The sequence below is a fragment of the Mytilus trossulus genome, chromosome 11 (genome assembly GCF_036588685.1).
Source record: "Mytilus trossulus isolate FHL-02 chromosome 11, PNRI_Mtr1.1.1.hap1, whole genome shotgun sequence".
NCBI classification, from domain to species: domain Eukaryota; kingdom Metazoa; phylum Mollusca; class Bivalvia; order Mytilida; family Mytilidae; genus Mytilus; species Mytilus trossulus.
In genome coordinates this window covers 57740103-57762301 of record NC_086383.1, presented here as the reverse complement: position 1 = coordinate 57762301, position 22199 = coordinate 57740103, and the positions used below count along the sequence as shown (strand labels likewise).

Sequence of the window (22199 nt, the reverse complement as noted above, 5' to 3'; positions counted from 1 at the left end):
GTATAGACAACTGTCTGTTGTTATATACAACCTGTACTATTATGAGTCTGACATATTGTATAGACAACTGTCTGTTGTTATATACAACCTGTACGAATAAGAGTCTGACATATTGTATAGACAACTGTCTGTTGTTATATACAACCTGTACGATTAAGAGTCTGACATATTGTATAGACAACTGTCTGTTGTTATATACAACTTGTACGATTAAGAGTCTGACATATTGTATAGACAACTGTCTGTTGTTATATACAACTTGTACGATTAAGAGTCTGACATATTGTATAGACAACTGTCTGTTGTTATATACAACCTGTAATATTAAGAGTCTGACATATTGTATAGACAACTGTCTGTTGTTATATACAACCTGTACGATTAAGAGTCTGACATATTGTATAGACAACTGTCTGTTGTTATATACAACCTGTACGATTAAGAGTCTGACATATTGTATAGACAACTGTCTGTTGTTATATACAACCTGTACGATTAAGAGTCTGACATATTGTATAGACAACTGTCTGTTGTTATATACAACCTGTACGATTATGAGTCTGACATATTGTATAGACAACTGTCTGTTGTTATATACAACCTGTAAGATTAAGAGTCTGACATATTGTATAGACAACTGTCTGTTGTTATATACAACCTGTACGATTAAGAGTCTGACATATTGTATAGACAACTGTCTGTTGTTATATGCAACCTGTACGATTAAGAGTCTGACATATTGTATAGACAACTGTCTGTTGTTATATACAACCTGTACGATTAAGAGTCTGACATATTGTATAGACAACTGTCTGTTGTTATATAAAACCTGTACGATTAAGAGTCTGACATATTGTATAGACAACTGTCTGTTGTTATATACAACCTGTACGATTAAGAGTCTGACATATTGTATAGACAATTGTCTGTTGTTATATACAACCTGTACTATTATGAGTCTGACATATTGTATAGACAACTGTCTGTTGTTATATACAACCTGTACTATTATGAGTCTGACATATTGTATAGACAACTGTCTGTTGTTATATACAACCTGTACGATTAAGAGTCTGACATATTGTATAGACAACTGTCTGTTGTTATATACAACCTGTACGATTATGAGTCTGACATATTGTATAGACAATTGTATGTTGTTATATACAACCTGTACGATTAAGAGTCTGACATATTGTACAGACAATTGTATGTTGTTATATACAACCTGTACGATTAAGAGTCTGACATATTGTATAGACAACTGTCTGTTGTTATATACAACCTGTACTATTATGAGTCTGACATATTGTATAGACAACTGTCTGTTGTTATATACAACCTGTACGATTAAGAGTCTGACATATTGTATAGACAACTGTCTGTTGTTATATACAACCTGTACGATTATGAGTCTGACATATTGTATAGACAATTGTATGTTGTTATATACAACCTGTACGATTAAGAGTCTGACATATTGTACAGACAATTGTATGTTGTTATATACAACCTGTACGATTAAGAGTCTGACATATTGTATAGACAACTGTCTGTTGCTATATACAACCTGTAAGATTAAGAGTCTGACATATTGTATAGACAACTGTCTGTTGTTATATACAACCTGTACGATTAAGAGTCTGACATATTGTATAGACAATTGTCTGTTGTTATATACAACCTGTACTATTATGAGTCTGACATATTGTATAGACAACTGTCTGTTGTTATATACAACCTGTACTATTATGAGTCTGACATATTGTATAGACAACTGTCTGTTGTTATATACAACCTGTACGATTAAGAGTCTGACATATTGTATAGACAACTGTCTGTTGTTATATACAACCTGTACGATTATGAGTCTGACATATTGTATAGACAACTGTCTGTTGTTATATACAACCTGTAAGATTAAGAGTCTGACATATTGTATAGACAACTGTCTGTTGTTATATACAACCTGTACGATTAAGAGTCTGACATATTGTATAGACAACTGTCTGTTGTTATATGCAACCTGTACGATTAAGAGTCTGACATATTGTATAGACAACTGTCTGTTGTTATATACAACCTGTACGATTAAGAGTCTGACATATTGTATAGACAACTGTCTGTTGTTATATAAAACCTGTACGATTAAGAGTCTGACATATTGTATAGACAACTGTCTGTTGTTATATACAACCTGTACGATTAAGAGTCTGACATATTGTATAGACAATTGTCTGTTGTTATATACAACCTGTACTATTATGAGTCTGACATATTGTATAGACAACTGTCTGTTGTTATATACAACCTGTACTATTATGAGTCTGACATATTGTATAGACAACTGTCTGTTGTTATATACAACCTGTACGATTAAGAGTCTGACATATTGTATAGACAACTGTCTGTTGTTATATACAACCTGTACGATTATGAGTCTGACATATTGTATAGACAATTGTATGTTGTTATATACAACCTGTACGATTAAGAGTCTGACATATTGTACAGACAATTGTATGTTGTTATATACAACCTGTACGATTAAGAGTCTGACATATTGTATAGACAACTGTCTGTTGTTATATACAACCTGTACTATTATGAGTCTGACATATTGTATAGACAACTGTCTGTTGTTATATACAACCTGTACGATTAAGAGTCTGACATATTGTATAGACAACTGTCTGTTGTTATATACAACCTGTACGATTATGAGTCTGACATATTGTATAGACAATTGTATGTTGTTATATACAACCTGTACGATTAAGAGTCTGACATATTGTACAGACAATTGTATGTTGTTATATACAACCTGTACGATTAAGAGTCTGACATATTGTATAGACAACTGTCTGTTGCTATATACAACCTGTAAGATTAAGAGTCTGACATATTGTATAGACAACTGTCTGTTGTTATATACAACCTGTACGATTAAGAGTCTGACATATTGTATAGACAATTGTCTGTTGTTATATACAACCTGTACTATTATGAGTCTGACATATTGTATAGACAACTGTCTGTTGTTATATACAACCTGTACTATTATGAGTCTGACATATTGTATAGACAACTGTCTGTTGTTATATACAACCTGTACGATTAAGAGTCTGACATATTGTATAGACAACTGTCTGTTGTTATATACAACCTGTACGATTATGAGTCTGACATATTGTATAGACAATTGTATGTTGTTATATACAACCTGTACGATTAAGAGTCTGACATATTGTACAGACAATTGTATGTTGTTATATACAACCTGTACGATTAAGAGTCTGACATATTGTATAGACAACTGTCTGTTGTTATATACAACCTGTACGATTAAGAGTCTGACATATTGTATAGACAATTGTATGTTGTTATATACAACCTGTACGATTAAGAGTCTGACATATTGTATAGACAATTGTCTGTTGTTATATACAACCTGTTCGATTAAGAGTCTGACATATTGTATAGACAACTGTCTGTTGTTATATACAACCTGTACGATTTAGAGTCTGACATATTGTATAGACAATTGTATGTTGTTATATACAACCTGTACGATTAAGAGTCTGACATATTGTATAGACAACTGTCTGTTGTTATATACAACCTGTACGATTAAGAGTCTGACATATTGTATAGACAATTGTATGTTGTTATATACAACCTGTACGATTAAGAGTCTGACATATTGTATAGACAATTGTATGTTGTTATATACAACCTGTACGATTAAGAGTCTGACATATTGTATAGACAATTGTCTGTTGTTGAAGACTGTACATTGCCCTATACCATGTCCTTTTATTATTTTTGGCTTTGAGTTTCTCTCTCATTGATGTGTATTCATGGGAAACCTTCACAACCAGTCCAATTTGTTTTTACTATGACTAATAAGCAAATTGTCTCTACAATGAAAATGTCACTTTTATTGTTATAATACACACCTCCAAGTATTTTTAAGCTCAATTTGGTAGTAAATGTTGTGTCTAGAAGAAAAAGAAATCTAAATAAAGTCCCTGGCATTAAAGTGAGATAATTCCTGGAAAAATGCAAAAACAATATATGTTAACTTTAAAGAGACAACAAGTACATTTTACTAAATCAGAAAATCAAACGTACATGCGAATGAAATAAAGTTAATTGTAATGTTTACATATAAAATGCAGTGAATTCAATTAGATACTGTTCATAACAATTATACATTTTAACAAACAGCTGAACCAGGAGCACAATATCAATATGTCCTATGCATATATTGAATTGCTGCAAAATAAAATTGCAGTGTCGTAAAGTTTGGAGTTCACATGTATTTTGATATATTTAAGGTGTAATACAATATCTTTTTTATATACTGAATACATCTAATTGAAAAAGGACGCCAATTTTGCAAAATTGAAATATGTGATAGACTGGAAGCGCGAAATTTTGACTGGTTTTAACATAAATTTGAATGAAGAATTTCAGCGGGTAGTTCTAAACATAAACCTTCATGGTGCATGGTTTAAGATTAAACAATAATAACTTAATTCAATGACAATTAGTGCAAAAAATCCAATAACCATGGCCAGTCCACTTCATAAAACAAAATTGGAATATATAAAGTAGGGAAAATACGGTAGATTTTTAATAATCACATCTCGCTAGAAAAATAAAGAAAAAAAGACAGACATCATTTAAACTTTAACAATTTTATTTTTAAACCTATTTGTTTTTAAGGGCAATGTTTTCTGATCTTTCCATTGGTATGATTAAGGCAACAGAAACTATGGGCTTCATGGTCATTCTATCGTCCACCGCCACTATGGTAGAACAAGCATCTAAATTACTCACAAAATATTTTACTCACTGTAATAAATGTGACCTGTCAATTAGAAAAAAAATATCTCTCTTATTTACCTAGCAGTCTGCTGATTGTAAATTCAACTTTTCATCATACTATCAAATGAGGTGAATGTACCAAAGGGATCTGACAATTACATGGCCAAAAAAACCCAATTACATAGAACTAAAGACAAAGCAACATAATCCCCACTAAAACCGGGGGTGATATTAGGTGCCTTTGAAGGGTAGGTAGTTCCTGCTTCACATGTTGCACCCGTCGTGTTGTTCACGGGAGTATACATTGTGTGTAAAATCTTATTAAGTGATGTCATAATCAGGGAAAAGAGGACAGGATTGTAGTTACGACTATTGGAACATATTTATCATCATTGGTGAAACAGACATTCCATAATAGATGATCACCTTGTGATGGAGTCCATAAAATGTTCCATGGGATAACTTTAACCTGAACACTTGGACCCCATGTTTCCAAGGTTATCATGATGGGAAATGCAAGCTCTGGCAAATCTTCATGACTGAGATACATTTACCCCATATGGAGACCCTCTGGACACAATATAATTAATCAAAGTACTGAAGTACTGACATCGGATGACCACAAGTTCTTGTGGATGGTCACAAGCACTTGTCTCAGAAAAAAAAATTACATCTCTATACTTGAAAGTGAGATAAATGTACAGAGATATATTTTTTTCTGAGACAAGTTCGTGCGTGGATGATGCATAAATGACAGGGAATTCAACCTCACCGTAATCATATTGTAGTGATACAAATCAGTATACTCTGTTTGTTGTTATATATTATATAAATATTTGCACATAACAGTTACCTATATATATAATTTTCATCCATTTGTATATCTTTTTGTTCTACTATATAGTGCAGTGCAAGTGCATGATGGACACTCTTCTGTAATAATTTGATCTTATAGATTGGATTTGAGTAGGCATTCATATTTTCCTGCAAAACGTTCTTTTCTCGAGATAGTCTTCCGCATGCGTTAACACAATTTTTATGTATGTCAGTGCATATATATTAATGATTTTTTACTTATATATATATATTTAAAACGACAAAACATTTTCATATTTTTAATTTGTGTTCTAAAAAAATATTTTTATGAGTGTTCATTGAAGAAATGAATTTATAACAAGCGATAAGGAATGTTATTTTGCACTCGATAATGTCCGCGTATTTATACTATGGGTTACCAGTCAAACACGAAAGTCAAATCTCTGTGGCAACAATACATGGGAATGCCCTTACCGTCATTGTGATGTTAAAACCGGTAAATATGACTTGAAGTGTAAGATAGATGTGCTGATGAAAAGTCTGCTTTGTAGAGATGTTTCAGTTGTGGATGAACTCAATACATTGCTACTGTAGTACCACTGAAGTGCTTGGAAGTATTGAAGAGAAGAATAAGTGTCTTTATCCACCAGTGGTTCTTGTTGGTACACATAAAGACAAAGTTGAGGCTTCTGAGGAAGTAAAGGTATATATTAGTATCGACCTATGCACAGTTTGTCATCGCAACTCCTCTGAAACCACACAACAGAATTTCGTAAAACTTTGTAGATAATAAGGACATACTTTGTAGATGTGCATATCGACAGGAATTATGATTAAACTTTTTTTTCTAGGAGTTATGCTCCTTCACTTTGAACTTAAACTTTTTGCCATAAAGTACTAAACAGTCCGTCTGTCAGTCCTGTTCTTGTCATCTAAACTCCTTTGAATTTTTATACCCCAAGCAACAAAGTTGCTGAGGGTAAAATGTTTTTAACCCGTCCGTCCGTCTGTTTGTCTGTCCGTTCGTCAGTCCTGTTCTTGTCATAGCAACTCCTCTGAAACCACACAACATTTATTCATGAAACTTTGTAGATAGTAAGAACATACTATGTAGATGTGCATATCGACAGGAAATTACGATTGATTTTTTTTCTAGGAGTTATGCCCCTTTAACTTAAATATTCTACTGCAACAGTCTGTCATCTCAACTCCTCTGAAACCACACAACAGCATTTTATGAATCTTTGTAGATAATAAGGACATACTAAGTAGATGTGCCTGTCGACAGGAAATTACGATTCAATTTTTTTTTCTAGGAGTTATGCTCCTTCGCTTTGAACTTAAACTTTTTGCCATAAAGTACTTAACAGTCTGTCTGTCAGTCTTCACTCAGTTCTTGTCATCGCAACTCCTTTGAATTTTATACCCTAAGCAACAAAGTTGCGAAGAGTATCCTGTTTTTGACCCGTCCATCTGTCTGTCCGTTCTTCCGTCTGTCTGTCTGTCTGTTCGTCAGTCCTGTTCTTGTCATCGCAACTCCTCTGAAACCACACAACAGAATTTCATGAAACTTTGTAGATAATTAGGACATACTATGTAGATGTGCATATCGACAGGAAATTACGATTGAATTTTTTTCTAGGAGTTATGCCCCTTTAACTTAGAACTTTGGCCTAAATATTCTACTGCAACAGTTTGTCATCACAACTCCTCTGAAACCACACAACAGCATTTTATGAATCTTTGTAGATAATAAGGACATACTATGTAGATGTGCATGTCGACAGGAAATTGTTTTTCTCGGAGTTATGCTCTTTGAACTTTGATACTACTGCAACAGTTTGTCATCGCAACTCCTCTGAAACCACACAACAGAATTTCATGAACCTTTGTAGTTAATGAGGACATAATGTGTAAATGTGCATATCCACAAGAAAATTTTTATCAGTTGACTTTTGTAGAGTTATGAGTCTTTGAACTTAGGAATCTGGTGAGATTTTGTTGGTCCAGTGACAATGTGGGGGCGTGGGGTATGTGAGCGTGCTCACAAAGGTTCTTTTATTTAATTCCTTGTTTGATTCACTTCAAACTTTATAGAATGACAAATCATGATATGCAAACATTGCCATTGAAGAAATTTCGTGTTGTTTAGATAATCAGAATCATGACCATTTCACCTTACAAATGTTAACTTTTTTTAAAACCATCCTTGTCGTCGCAACTCCTCCTACTTGATTTTTCTGGATCTACATGAAAATTTTGTATTAATTTGTTAGATCCTAATATATAGATGTGCACGCAGGTATGGTTTTCTGATCCATTCAGGTGGGTTTTTTAACTATACACTTTTCAACTTAAATTTTTTTGACAAAACCGAACTTGTCATTGCAACTCCTCCTACATGGTTTATTGCGTCCGCTTTAAACTTACAACAATGACAGGTTTTTTTTTCACTTCTTCCATTGGTTGATAACATTTGATTGTGTCAGGTTTTATGTACTTTCAATATGAAACTTTCTTTCAGACTTATTTAGTTTATTCACAAAATACACTTTTTACGTAGTTACATCAAGAGTCCAAGATCCTCTTGATGTATCATGTACGGTTTCACTGATAACCAAGGTTCATAAATAGTTGTTCATATATATATACATTTCTTGAAATACAAAAAAAATTATGCATTATGTATTTATCTATTCAATTTTGGATACTTCTTGTCACTGACTGCAGTAACAGATTTTATTTTATTATTTTGTTTTCGTTACATCTTTTGATACATTCTTGAACCAAAATTTGGAAGACATTAACATTTTTCAATTTCTGATTAGATATATAATACGATTTTTGTATATAGAAAAACCTAAAATTGTTTCGAAATAATTCCGACCAAAATATTTTTTTCAAAAATTTTACATTTGAACACTAATTTTTTTAACGATATGCTAAAATCTACATTTGTTTTCTCATTAACTCATAAATACTCTTCCAGAAATTTTCTAAACATTCACAAGTAATAAAACAAGTGGTTATAATCATCTTTTTTCATTACATGCATCACATATAGACTGTCGTTTGTTTGTTTCCATTTATATAATAAGTGTTTCGTTTGAAAAATTAAATGTAAAAGTTTCCAAGTATATAGTTTTAGCTTATTCTCTTCTGAAGAATGAAAAATTAGGATATACAATTTCAGAAATTTTTGTAGATACATATACATTTGCTTACACCAATTGAGTGTTCAGTTTAAGCTTTACAAATCGATTTGTATAATATGTTAGTTGGACTATTTAAAGCTTCAATGTAATAACCTTTCCAAATAAATTAATATCATAGAATATTGACAATACTCCTAAATGAAATTTCGGACATTTTAAGATGGCTTTTATTTTATGTCAAAATATTAATGTCTGGTTACCAATTATTCTTCTGTAAATATCGACAATGCGATTTCCAAGAGGAACTCATTTTACTGCTAAAACTGTACCACTTTAACTATGAGGTTTGGTAAAGGAGGGGTGAAAGATACCAGAGGAGCATTCAAACTTGTATGTCGAAAATAAGTAAAAACTGATATCCTAGAATGGAAAGCTCATATGCACTACTATCTTTTTCAAAGGTCAAAATATAGGACTGTGCGGCATTTTTTCAACATGTATATGACCCAAACTTCTAAGAGTTTAAACTTATACTAAAATTCTGTACTACCTGTCCTTTCACTTTGGGTCTTCCTCAGAATTCAATTTCACCACTATCCATGTGTATTCATACTGGTAAAGTTCTGTTTCTACGAAATGAAACATATATAGATCATAGTCGTGAACCAGTAGGTAAACAAAACAAAATATCTATGAATATTATAAACTCCCCAAAAGAGGCGTGGTTTGTGAAACAGCTGTAATTACAAAATGCAACCTATAAAAGCATTATTCAAAAAATCTTGAACACACTTTTTCTCTCAAATTTTTTTTTATTATGATCATAGCCTAAAATAAAACACTGGATATGCTATTACAGTATATTTTATACCCCCACCCCTGATTCAATTTTTAAACAATTCGAAAACAATTTAATACTTTAATTAATGTCAGCTTACCCTTCATGTATGTGCATGTTTTCTGACATAAAATGTATAGAACCTGTATGAAACTATTGATAACAGATTCAAAGCATTTCAGAATTCAATAAATGGAAAGCTTAGTAGTTAATCATTACAACATTCAAGGTTACATAAAGTATCCAATCCACCTTTAGTCTCCAGTTCACATCTAACTGTATCTATAAAAGTTCATAATGTTTGCCTCAAATGGTCTGTTTAGGAATATGACAGTTTTTGTCCATTCGTTTGATGTGTTTTATCATTTGATTTTGCCATCTCATTAGGGACTTTCCGTTTTGAATTTTCCTCGGGAGTTCAGTATTTTTGTGATTTTACTTTGTAGGGCCCCTAATGCTTAAATTACCTGTTTTATGACCCAGGGGTTAGAGCTTTTCCCCTAAGGCCTCATATTTGTTTAATAATTCTGCCGTTTCTGTGATTATGGAATATTTATTAGAATCTAAGGATAGAGTACACTATTGTTAGTTTAATTTAGGTATTTTTGTTACTGTAATCCTGAATATTTTAAACTCATAAAAAGAGGCTTGGTTTGTGAAACAGCTGTATTTACAATGTCAACCTGTAGGCTAATTTCTACAAAAAATATATGCTGAAATAAAGCACTTGTGTCATCTTTAATATCATTGACAAAAAAATATCAAGTTACTAGAACTCTTTCCAATTTTCAAAAATAATGGTTCTATTTTCAAAATTAATCCATTTGTTTTCCCCTAAATTATCTGTTTTCTTAAATCTGTCAAGGCGATAATTTTTTTGGGTCTATCCACCACCTGATATTACCCATAGGATTTTATTGAAACTTGATATTAACTGACTTATCCTTATATTGTTCCTTGTGTCCAAATTTTCGACAATTGATACGTTGTAGATGATTGAAATTCACACTGTCTAATCGATGACCTTTATTCATGATGTCACTGCATCACTAGTCCCAAATGGAATTGGGTGAAAGTAAACATTACTACAGAGTCAATACCTTTGGTAATACCAATATCTTTCTAAATTTATTTTCCACACGAAATACGGTTCAGACGCGCCTTTGTGAGATTTTTCATCAATCTATCAAGAAACAAATGTGAAAAGCTACGCGGGCATCTTTTCCAAAGAAGCACTGAACGAAGCTTCATGGACAATAGGGTTATATTTTAATGAAAGTTGATATTAACTGACGTATCCTTATATTGTTCCTTGTGTCCAAATTTTCGACAATTGATACGTTGTAGATGATTAAAATTCACACTTTCTAATCGATCAACCTCATGCATTGCAAATTATCAGACATACCTTGATGTAATTCTGAAAGTCTCAATTTTCCAGCGAGATCGATTGCAAATCCTTTAATAAGGTCAGAGCTAACCACTATAATTGAAACATTTTAGCCATGCTGCGTCTGAATTGTGATTAGAAGCAATAAGGACTTATTAATTTGCTCTGAAGTTTTGCAGGTGGAAAGGTATCGGAGTCACATGAGTCATTCCTGAGCAAAAGTGATCAGTATGTGTTGAGTATGTGCGATATAAAAAAACACTTCTTATGCAAGAATAGGGCGTCATTAACAGTCGTTATTAAAAATGTAAAAGCAAGTTCATGGCCTGATCTGCTGATTATTTGGTATTGCTTTATTTATTGCCTTATTGTGTTTACTTTAATTAATTCTTGGTCATGGATGCTAAATGGTAAACTGCTTTTCTGTTGAATCTAAATCTGTGCAATTATCTTTACCATTGATGCATCATTTCTTTCACGTACGCACCTCAATATTTGCAGTTTTTCTGTCTTTTTTTAAGGTTGACTCCAATCCTCTGTGAACTTCGATAACACTTTTTTGTACTGACTGCTCACATCCATTTTCCATTTATTTATTTTTCTGGTGACAAACATTGACACAAAATACATCTTTCCTACACAATAACAATCTTTCTTATTCCCGTGTTCGTAGGAGTAGACTTTATAGGACTTTCAAAAACTAGCCATTATCCGGGAATATTTTTTTTCCAAAGGATCTGTTTAACTGTATAGTTAATTAAAACTCAAGTAACTTATATACAACCACGTTTATTTCACCATTTTCTACATATGAAAATGCCTGTACCAAGTCAGGAAAATGAAAGTTGTTATCCATTCGTATGGTGAGTTTGAGCTTTTGATTTTGCCATTTGATTGTGGACTTTCCGTTTTCAATTTTCCCCGGAATTCGGTATTTTTTTTATTTTACTTTTTGCAGCACAAAACTATTCCAAGTTGAAGTTCAACATCCCTGCTTGTGGACTAGATATATTCGTGCTTACTGCAGGGGGCATCATCATTGTCTTGTGATGTATATCCAAACTCATTGTGAAACGGTAGTCTAATTTATAATAACCATTGACATATCTTTTATGTTTTTTTTTGTTCATAGACTTATTGAAGAAAACGACTTTATTTTTTAGATTGAGGATGCATGTAGAGATTGCCTTGATAAATATGCTGAGGATGTTTCAGCTGTTGCACGAAGACACATTAGTGATAAGTACGAGTACTTTATTTCAAACACAGAAGATAATCCAAGTGTATTCCAGCTAATACGACAAAATCTCTTAAACTTAGCCACAACAATGAGAACATGGAATATAGACTATCCTATTAAATTCATTCAGTTGGAAAAATGTCTACGAGAGAAAAAGAAGGAGTTACCAATTATTTCCTTTAATGAAATTAAGCAAATATCTACTGAAATTCCAAAACCATTAAATCATGAAGAACTTATGTTATATTTAAAATTTCATCATGAACTCAGAGCTTTGGTTTATTTTGAGGATCTTTCAGATTATATCATTTTAGATACTCAATGGTTGTCTGATGCTTTTAAATGTATAATAACAGCAGAGAAATTTCAATCAGGTGCCAGACGGCATCTTTTAATGGATGAATGGAATGATTTAAATATTAGAGGAAAATTACATAGTGTGGTTTTGGAAAATATATTAGAAACAAATAAGAAAATCTTTAAATTTGAGGAAAAGCAAAACTTGTTTCAACATAAAGATCATATATTGAAAGTCATGGAGAAATTTGATATTATAATATGTCCAACTGTATCAGACAGGGATGCCGCTGATACAAATCCTTGCTATTACATACCGTGCATGGTTAAAGATGTACCTGACTGTCCTATACGCAAACAATTTAATGTGACAGAAAAAAACTGTACAAAATCCACTTGGTTATGTTTCAAATTTAAATTTCTACCAGGACATTTAATGAATCATTTGATTGCTTCACTGAGCCGGAAGTACGAAATTGCAGAAGTACCTGTCCGTGGACAAACAAAACGGCCAATAGCTCTTTTCAGAGGAGCTGTCGTCTTTAAGTTTCACAAGACTTCAAAATTACTTGTGATGACATATCCCAATGTGATTCAGATTCAGGTTTGGGATTTTGGGAAACATTGTAACATTGAAAGATGTCTTTTCAAGGACATTGATGATTTTGTTACAAGAGAAATAAACACTATAATATGTAAAAGATTCAAAATGACGACTGTAAAATTTGACAAAATGTTGGGATGTAGCGTTGCAGAACCAGACTGTGTGACAGGATTTTATGAGCAAGATGCAGATTATTTTTGTGAGATGTGTACAGAAACACATATCAATGAATGGTCTGATCATGCACCGATACAGGTAATATATTATTTTAATTGTTTGATAGGAAAGATTTCATCTCATTCATGTTATTGCATCATTTTTAATATATTAGTCTAGAAGTCATTCTTGCATTTATAAAACATGTTTTGACCACTTGTTCTCACGCTTTTCCTTTGATTCATAAATATTACCCACAGGCACCCGTCATGCCCGTTTAGCAATTATAAAAAAAATCACTTTTTTTATTTTTTGTATTATCTGTCTTTTTGTTTTAAATTGGCACAAATATCTGAATGTCTACTATGTTTTTAAGAGTATATATGGATATGTCCCCTCAGTCAGGCTTCAGTTGATTTACGGTTACTTTTATTGATTTGGTATAATTTTGAAGACTAACATACACTAGATAATTGATATTTAGTTTAAAGATGTTATAAAAATTTCTTCATTTCCAATTTAACCGCAATATTGGGATCTACCTTTAGTCATGCTTGAATGACTTTTAAATTTTGTTTGTTTACTTATTGAAGTCATTTGTGTGATAACAGTTCACACAGGATCGACATTTATATAGTCTATAAAGTACACAGGGATATTAAATTCCTCAAGGCAGTTTTTACGCAGGGAAATCACAATTTGTCAAATTCCTGTAGTTATAGATTATTGCTGCAACTAGATAACATTGTACATGTTATGTATGTTTCGTTAATTATTTATAAATTTAAGTAAAGTAATGAACATTCAATAGTGGTAACTATTTTTTAATTTTTTTTTAGCTGACCAAGATTTCTGAAAAAACTCAACATGTTCTAGGATCTCATCTTTGGGTTGAAAACACCAGTCCAATGCAAAGTACACCCACAAAGGTAACACTCTACTGTTGAAAACATACAACATGTATATAAACTAGTATTATGTAAATATATGTAGTTTTGTATAACTAAATGTGTAGGATGTTTTAGATTAATCATAATTACATGGATAGCATTTATCACTGGTCAATTATTGTTACTATCAGTTATAACGGGTAATCAGATCCGTAACCTTTTTATGGGTTTGAAAACATTATAGAAGAAAAAGAAAGAAAGAACACCAATAATGATCGACAAGTCAAGTTCTACAAATAATTTTAATGTCCGAAATAAACTGTCGACTTCTTACGCTTATAGCAGTTATTGGCTATAAACATGCTAAATATGGATGTTTACCCATTTTTTGTATGTTCGCTCATCATCATGAAAACTATAAGAGATAAGAAGAAACTGTTTACAGCTTAAATGATCATCAGGACAAGATCTACAAATTCGTCAATCTAGCATACATTATTAGTTGACCCTTTGTAGAAGCTATTATCCTTGTTTAATGAGGTTTTGATGAGTTCAGGTATTTTTGTGCATTTTTGGCAAACACTTTTAGCTTGTAATAAACTACTCGGCAGACTTCGTATATCTGTATATGCCCTTGCATGATGAATTTTACCATTATTAAGTTTTATTTGGTTTTTTTTTCTTGTTTTTTTTCTTCATTGTATGCTAGTAGATTGAGATGTATTTCATGTATATTAGAAATTCAAAATGGCCCGAACTCCGAGGAAAAGTTCAAAACGGAAAGTCTGTAATCAAGTTATTAGTTTATTATTTATTGACAGAAATTTCTAAAATTGTCAGCTAATAAATTTTGAAATTTAAAAAAAAATGTTATGTTTCAACTTCCTCAAAGTTGACTGCAGATAGATTTGGCTATTTTTAGATCCATTTTGGTCATATAGCTCTTCAACTGTTTAGATTCTTATTCATCCTTTGAAGGTAAATCCAGAAAAACGCATGAAATATATATGGTGTTGTTTTCAAATCTCATTGAAATTATATTATAGCTTAATATGCAGTATTAGCTTTGTTCAATTTTGAATGTCGTACGGCGACCAATTGTTGCTTACATCTACTCCATTTGGTGTCAGGTGGATAGTTACATTGGCCTTCATATCTCATGATTGTATGTCTAGTTAGCTCACCTCTTGTTCATTTGTTTATCGCCCAATACAAATTATTTTACTTATTTCAGAGTTACTATGAGTTTTCCAAACTTTGTTTGTTTTACATACCAGCCCTATACATGATTAATATAATGAAACCTGTATGTGAATTATAACTCCTAAGTCCAAACAAATAGAGTGAGCAGAAAGGATAAGTATCATCCACAATGCTTAGTTTTCTGTCAAAATTGAATAATTTCTCAAGGTTTACTAATTATTATATTATATTTTGTATAATTGAACATAATTTATTAATTGCAGGTGCGTGTAAGTGTCAAACGTGGTAAGAGAGATTATTCAAATATTTCTGAAGAGCCACCAAGTAAATGCAATTTGAGAGAGGTATATGATATCACAATAATGTATCCGAAACTATGTATAATAAACATTCTGACCGATATAACATTTAGAAGATTGGTATGATTGCCATTAAGGCAACTCTCGAAAACACATCAACGACACAGAAATTAACAACTATAGTTTACTGTACGGCATTCAGTAGAGAGGAAAACCCATACCACATAGTCAACTATAAAAGGCCCAGAAACGCCAAATGTAAAACAATTCAAACAAGAAAACTTACAGCCTGATTTATGTTCAAAATGATATTAACATGAAAAACAAAATAATATAATATACAACAACAAACGACAGCAACTGGATTACAGGCTCCTGACTTGGGAGAGGCAAACACAGAATGTGGCGGGGATAAACTAGTTCAAGGCACCAATCCTTCCCTAACCTTTTATGGACAAAGGTTTAACATGACAACATAAGAACAAAATATAAAAATCAGTTGAAATGGGCTTAACTCATCAGATGGATGCAAAGCAGAAAAAAACCATCTAGCTAAATCACAGAGTGGACGTGGCAGGGTGCTTTTACATCCCCAAAACAAAAAGAAACTAAGGATGGATATTGGAGTAGCCTTATTCACGATTACGCTGACCTTTTACATACTTTATATAACAATTATTTACTTTTATTATTTGTTTTCAGTTCACCGCAGAGCAGATCAATTTTACAAAGATGGGAATAATTGTGCTTAATATTCTTGCTGATGCTTCTTATGACCTGTTAAAACAAGATATACCAAATCTACGTCCAAGGAGCGATTGTGATATCACATACTTGTACCAGGAGCATTATAAATTAAAAAAGCATGTTCCATCTAAAGGATGGGGAGGGGACTGGCAAAAAATTCAGGTTACAAACATAGCTGTTGGAGATGATATTGAACGTATAAGACTTACAAGGAATGAACTACAACACTCACGGGCAGCTGAACTTGGGGATACACGTTTTAATGAGTTGTGTAACATATTAACTGATCTCTTACAACGTTTTAATCAACTTAACAAACCAACAAGGCTTTATACTGATCACCTACATGAAATTTTGGCTAAAACTATTTCTACTGAGGACGTTCAATCAATTGAAAATGAAATATTAGGTAAGTTAGAAATCTTAGCCTTTTTAAAAACAGAATTTGTGCACAAAGTTCGTTATGATTGTATCCATTTATTTTTTTACAACAGTATGAAGGTATGCGAACATAAAACATAAGTATTTAGAGAACATTTTCCATTGCATGATAATCAATATAGCTTCCTTTTCTCCTGGTTTAAAAATTGGGTTTCTTTGAAAACTGTTAAAGTAGAACTTAAAACAGAAACTAAAGTTATCTGAGCAGTTGTGATTTATTTTGTTTTCATTTCAGAAATGGATATTGAAGTTGAAATTATTCCAACACAATAGAGAAATAAGCTCAGGCGTATTTTTTATTACAAATAGTAATTTTAAAACTTTTAAAGGAATTTACATACTACCTACCTTACCAACTTATTGGCATTAGACTGATCATTTTTTTTGACTAGATCCGTGTATTGAGAAAAAAATGCTACCAATTACAGTCTGTCTTAAACCGTCTCTACATAGAGTTATACAAATGAATGAACCAGATGAAAAAGTCAACCAAACTGATTATTCATAGAGTTATGGAATGTGATTGCAAAAATGGAATAGAGAACAAAGCTGTCTATTCATAGAGTTATGGAATGTGATTGCAAAAATGGAATAGATAACAAAACTGTCTATTCATAGAGTTATGGAATGTGATTGCAAACATGGAATAGAGAAGAAAACTGTCTATTCATAGAGTTATGGAATGTGATTGCAAAAATGGAATAGATAACAAAACTGATTATTCATAGAGTTATGGAATGTGATTGCCAAGATGGAATAGAGAACAAAGCTGTCTATTCATAGAGTTATGGAATGTGATTGCCAAGAAAGATTAGAGAAGAAAACTGTCTATTCATAGAGTTATGGAATGTGATTGCAAAAATGGAATAGAGAACAAAGCTGTCTATTCATAGAATTATGGAATGTGATTGCCAAGAAAGATTAGAGAAGAAAACTGTCTATTCATAGAGTTATGGAATGTGATTGCAAACATGGAATAGAGAAGAAAACTGTCTATTCATAGAGTTATGGAATGTGATTGCAAAAATGGAATAGAGAACAAAACTGTCTATTCATAGAGTTATGGAATGTGATTGCAAACATGGAATAGAGAAGAAAACTGTCTATTCATAGAATTATGGAATGTGATTGTAAAAATGGAATAGAGAACAAAACTGTCTATTCATAGAGTTATGGAATGTGATTGCAAACATGGAATAGAGAAGAAAACTGTCTATTCATAGAATTATGGAATGTGATTGCCAAGAAAGATTAGAGAAGAAAACTGTCTATTCATAGAGTTATGGAATGTGATTGTAAAAATGGAATAGAGAACAAAACTGTCTATTCATAGAGTTATTGAATGTGATTGCCAAGATGGAATAGAGAACAAAACTGTCTATTCATAGAGTTATTGAATGTGATTGCCAAGATGGAATAGAGAAGAAAACTGTCTATTCATAGAGTTATGGCATGTGATTGCAAAAATGGAATAGAGAACAAAACTGTCTATTCATAGAGTTATGGAATGTGATTGCAAAAATGGAATAGAGAACAAAACTGTCTATTCATAGAGTTATGGAATGTGATTGCCAAGATGGAATAGAGAACAAAATTGTCTATTCATAGAGTTATGGAATGTGATTGCAAAAATGGAATAGAGAACAAAACTGTCTATTCATAGAGTTATGGAATGTGATTGCAAACATGGAATAGAGAACAAAACTGTCTATTCATAGAGTTATGGAATGTGATTGCAAAAATGGAATAGAGAACAAAACTGTCTATTCATAGAGTTATGGAATGTAGACTTGTTTTTTTCACTATAACTTTAGTATAGATCAATAGAAATCTAGGAAATTTAAACACAAAGTTTATGACCAGAAAAGGAAGATTGTGATTGATTTTGGGAGTTTTGGTCACAACAGTTTAGGGATTAGGGGCCAAAAAAGGGCCCAATCTTGCATTATTCTTGGATTTCGCACAATAACTTTAGTATAAGCATTTTCTTGTTTTTTTCGCACTATAACTTTTATAGTTTAATTTAATAGAAATCTATGAAATTTTGACACAAGGTTTATGACCACAAATGCAAGGTAAGGATTGATTTTGGGAGTTTTGGTCCTAACAGTTTAGGAATAAGGGGCCAAAAAAAGGGCCCAATCTTGCATTATTCTTGGTTTTTGCACAATAACTTTAGTATAAGTAGATAGAAATCAATGCAATTTTAACATAAGGTCTATGACCACAAAAGGAAGGTTGGGATTGATTTTTGGAGTTGAGGTCCCAACAGTTTAGGAGCCAAAAGGGGCCAAAATTAAACTTTGTTTGATTTCATCAAAAATTGAACTATTGGGGTTCTCTGATATACTGAATCTAACCGTGTATTTCGATTCTTAATTTTTGGTCTGGTTTTCAAATTGGTCTACATTAAGGTCCAAAGGGTCCAAAAATAAAGTTTGATTTTTAAAAACAAAAAATGAATTCTTGGGGTTCTTTGATATGCTGAATCTAAACATGTACTTAGTTTTTTTTATTATGGGCCCAGTTTTCAAGTTGGTCCAAATCAGGGTCCAAAATTAAACTTTGTTTGATTTCAACGAAAATTCAATATATGGGGTTCTTCAATATGCTGAATCTAACCATGCATTTAGATTTTTAATATTTAGGACCGGTTATCAAATTGGTTCACATTGAGGTCTAAAGGGTCCAAAATTGAACTTTATTTGATTTCATCAAAAATTGAATTCTTGGGGTTCTTTGATATGATGAATCTAACCATGTATTCAGATTTTGGATATTAGATTACCACAAAGGGATGGTTAGAATTATCTTTGGGAGTTATGGCTCAAACTGTTAAGGAATAAGGTGCAAAAAAGGGGGAAAGGGTTGCCAGGTTATTGGACAATTACTTAAGTACAAAACATAATTTAAAAGCAGTGTAAGGTTGGTAATTGAAACTCAATTTAATATCTCACCTAAACTGCTCTTAAATTATGTATATTGGAAATTTGCCAAAAACTTTATAATTAACAAATTCCATTGGAAATTTGTCAAAAACTTAAGTTTAATGAACTTCATTGGAAATTTGCCAATATAAAATGTTGCATTGGAGTAATCTTTCTTTGTCCAGAATAGTAGTTTTAAAAAATCAACTTAAATCATGACTGTATGACATTTCATATTTTATGTAGTATTTAAATGAGTAGTTATTGTTGAAAACTCCATAAGAAATTTGAATTGAGATCATTTTTGGAATAAGGGAAAGGGGGAGGTTAAAACAATTGGTGGGGTTCAATTTTTCTTATTTCAGATTTCAAAAATTGAAAAAGAAAATTTCTTCAAATATCAAAGGATTAATATTCAACAGCATACTGAATTGCTCAAAAGCAAAAAAAAGCAGTTTAAGTTCATAAGACCACATTCATTCTGTGTCAGAAACCTATGCTGTGTCAACTTTTTAATCACAATCCAAATTCAGAGCTGTATCCAGTTTGAATGTTTGTGTCCATACTAGCCCCAACCGTTCAGGGTTTGACCTCTGCGGTCGTATAGAGCTGCGCCCTGCAGAGCATCTGGTTTAGTTTTGAAATATGTTGTAGGCCTTGTCGAGTTATGAAATAAAACACAAAATAAAACATAGGTCACCGTGCTTGTTTTCGAGAAAATTGAGGCTGAAAATTGGGGATTTTTGCAATTTTGCAAAAGAGTTAGGCAATATTATAAAAATTTTGGAGCAAATATTCTTCGTCCTAAATTATTAAAATCGGGTTCAATTTGAAGCTGTGATAAGTGACAATAAGGAAAATAATAAATCCCTACACGAATTACTATACATTTTTTCAATTGCAGACCAGATGCTCAAATTGGTATTTTTGTAATCCAAAAAATATGGAAATAAAGTGTTTCTGATAATGTAATTTTTATCATTTCTCTGCATAAACTGCATTTTGTCATGCTTTCTCCAAATATCAAATAAAAAATAGATATGTCACCGTGCTGGATTTTATAATAAAATCGAATTATCCTAAAAATTGCGTTCCCCCTTTTGTAACATCAACGTTAACGCTAAAGTGCATGACGTCCCTGGCAGACTTTTCAACGTAATCGCTGCAAAATACCGGCGACATTTTTGAGATGTATGAATATTGCTTGTAAAGAGCTAACTAAAAATTGGTAATATTGTTTTCGGAAATAACATCATGTGAATCATAAATACATATCTTTGTTTGTGGTCTAAGTTTGAAACATCTAAAACAATTAGTGATTACGGACTGTTGATAATTTTCACGGCTTTTAAAATTAAAGACTCGGCAAATCAGAACTTGACATACAGTTACATGTACTGTACACACTTGTGTATTAATTTATACCATATGTTTACCTCTAGATGTTGTTTTTTGTTTTGATTTGTTTTGTTTGATGGGCTGCTTTCCATTATAAAACTCCTTTAATTCCCTTTATTCACTTTAAAACACTTTTTAGAATTTCACATTTATTTATTTAATTAAACTTTTTTTTCGGGTGAATGATTACAATTGAAAAGAATTGGAAGGCTCCTAAACAGTTTCAATGTTCACAGTTTTTATAGTTGACAATGCGGTAAGGCCTTTGCTCATTGTTTAAGACCGTACAGTGACCTATAGTTGTTAAATTCTGTGTCATGTGTGTCTCTTGTGGAGAGTCGTCTCATTGGCAATTATACCACATCTTTTTTAAGTTGTTGGAAAACAAAAAAAACATCATGAAAAAACAACCATGTTAAGTTTAATGACTTCAGGATAATATATTGTACCACGTTTACAACGGACAGTGGGACGCCAGACATTTGTATACCATAATACGTACCGTCAAAATTTTTACGGGCTCATAAAAACATTGTTGGCTATTGTCTTTTGAATTTTCCGCAGAGTTCAGTATTTTTTTGCGATTTTACTTTTTGCTACCTGGAGGTAATAGGAATTTTGTTCTTTTATCAAAGTTGTTTTATTGTTGATTTTAGCGGAATACCATTATTTATCTAACATAAATAAATTGTTCAGTTAGGAATTTTCCTTCCCCGTGTACCTAAATTTTCGTAATTAGTTTTAAAATATCATTGTTGGATTTCTGTGCTGTAAAAAGATTACAGAAAATCAGACAAAATCATGGATGACGAATGACAATGTCCTCTGCTTGAACAGAATATTTTGTTTTCATCAATTTGGGAATCAAAATTTGTTTTTAAGACACATGTAAACTACTAGAAGTCCAAATAATTATGACAGTGAGGAAGGGTATATTAATTTTTTGCTTTGGTGGCCCGCCTTTC

The 22199-nt window shown here is 32.0% G+C and overlaps 2 protein-coding genes across 2 annotated transcripts in view; both read left to right on the top strand.

The window, feature by feature from the left end:
* The window catches only part of LOC134691514 (uncharacterized), a 46050-nt gene extending 25322 nt beyond the window's left edge, over positions 1–20728 (top strand). The window contains exons 8-13 of the mRNA XM_063552062.1: positions 6201–6352; positions 12196–13428; positions 14169–14258; positions 15686–15766; positions 16424–16877; positions 17145–20728. Of these exons, the coding sequence (XP_063408132.1) occupies positions 6201–6352; positions 12196–13428; positions 14169–14258; positions 15686–15766; positions 16424–16877; positions 17145–17182 (2048 nt within the window). The 3' untranslated portion in view covers positions 17183–20728. The remainder of the gene's footprint in view (positions 1–6200; positions 6353–12195; positions 13429–14168; positions 14259–15685; positions 15767–16423; positions 16878–17144) is intronic.
* The window catches only part of LOC134691346 (uncharacterized), a 193419-nt gene that overhangs the window by 25914 nt on the left and 145306 nt on the right, over positions 1–22199 (top strand). The gene's annotated exons all lie outside the window — the stretch shown is intronic.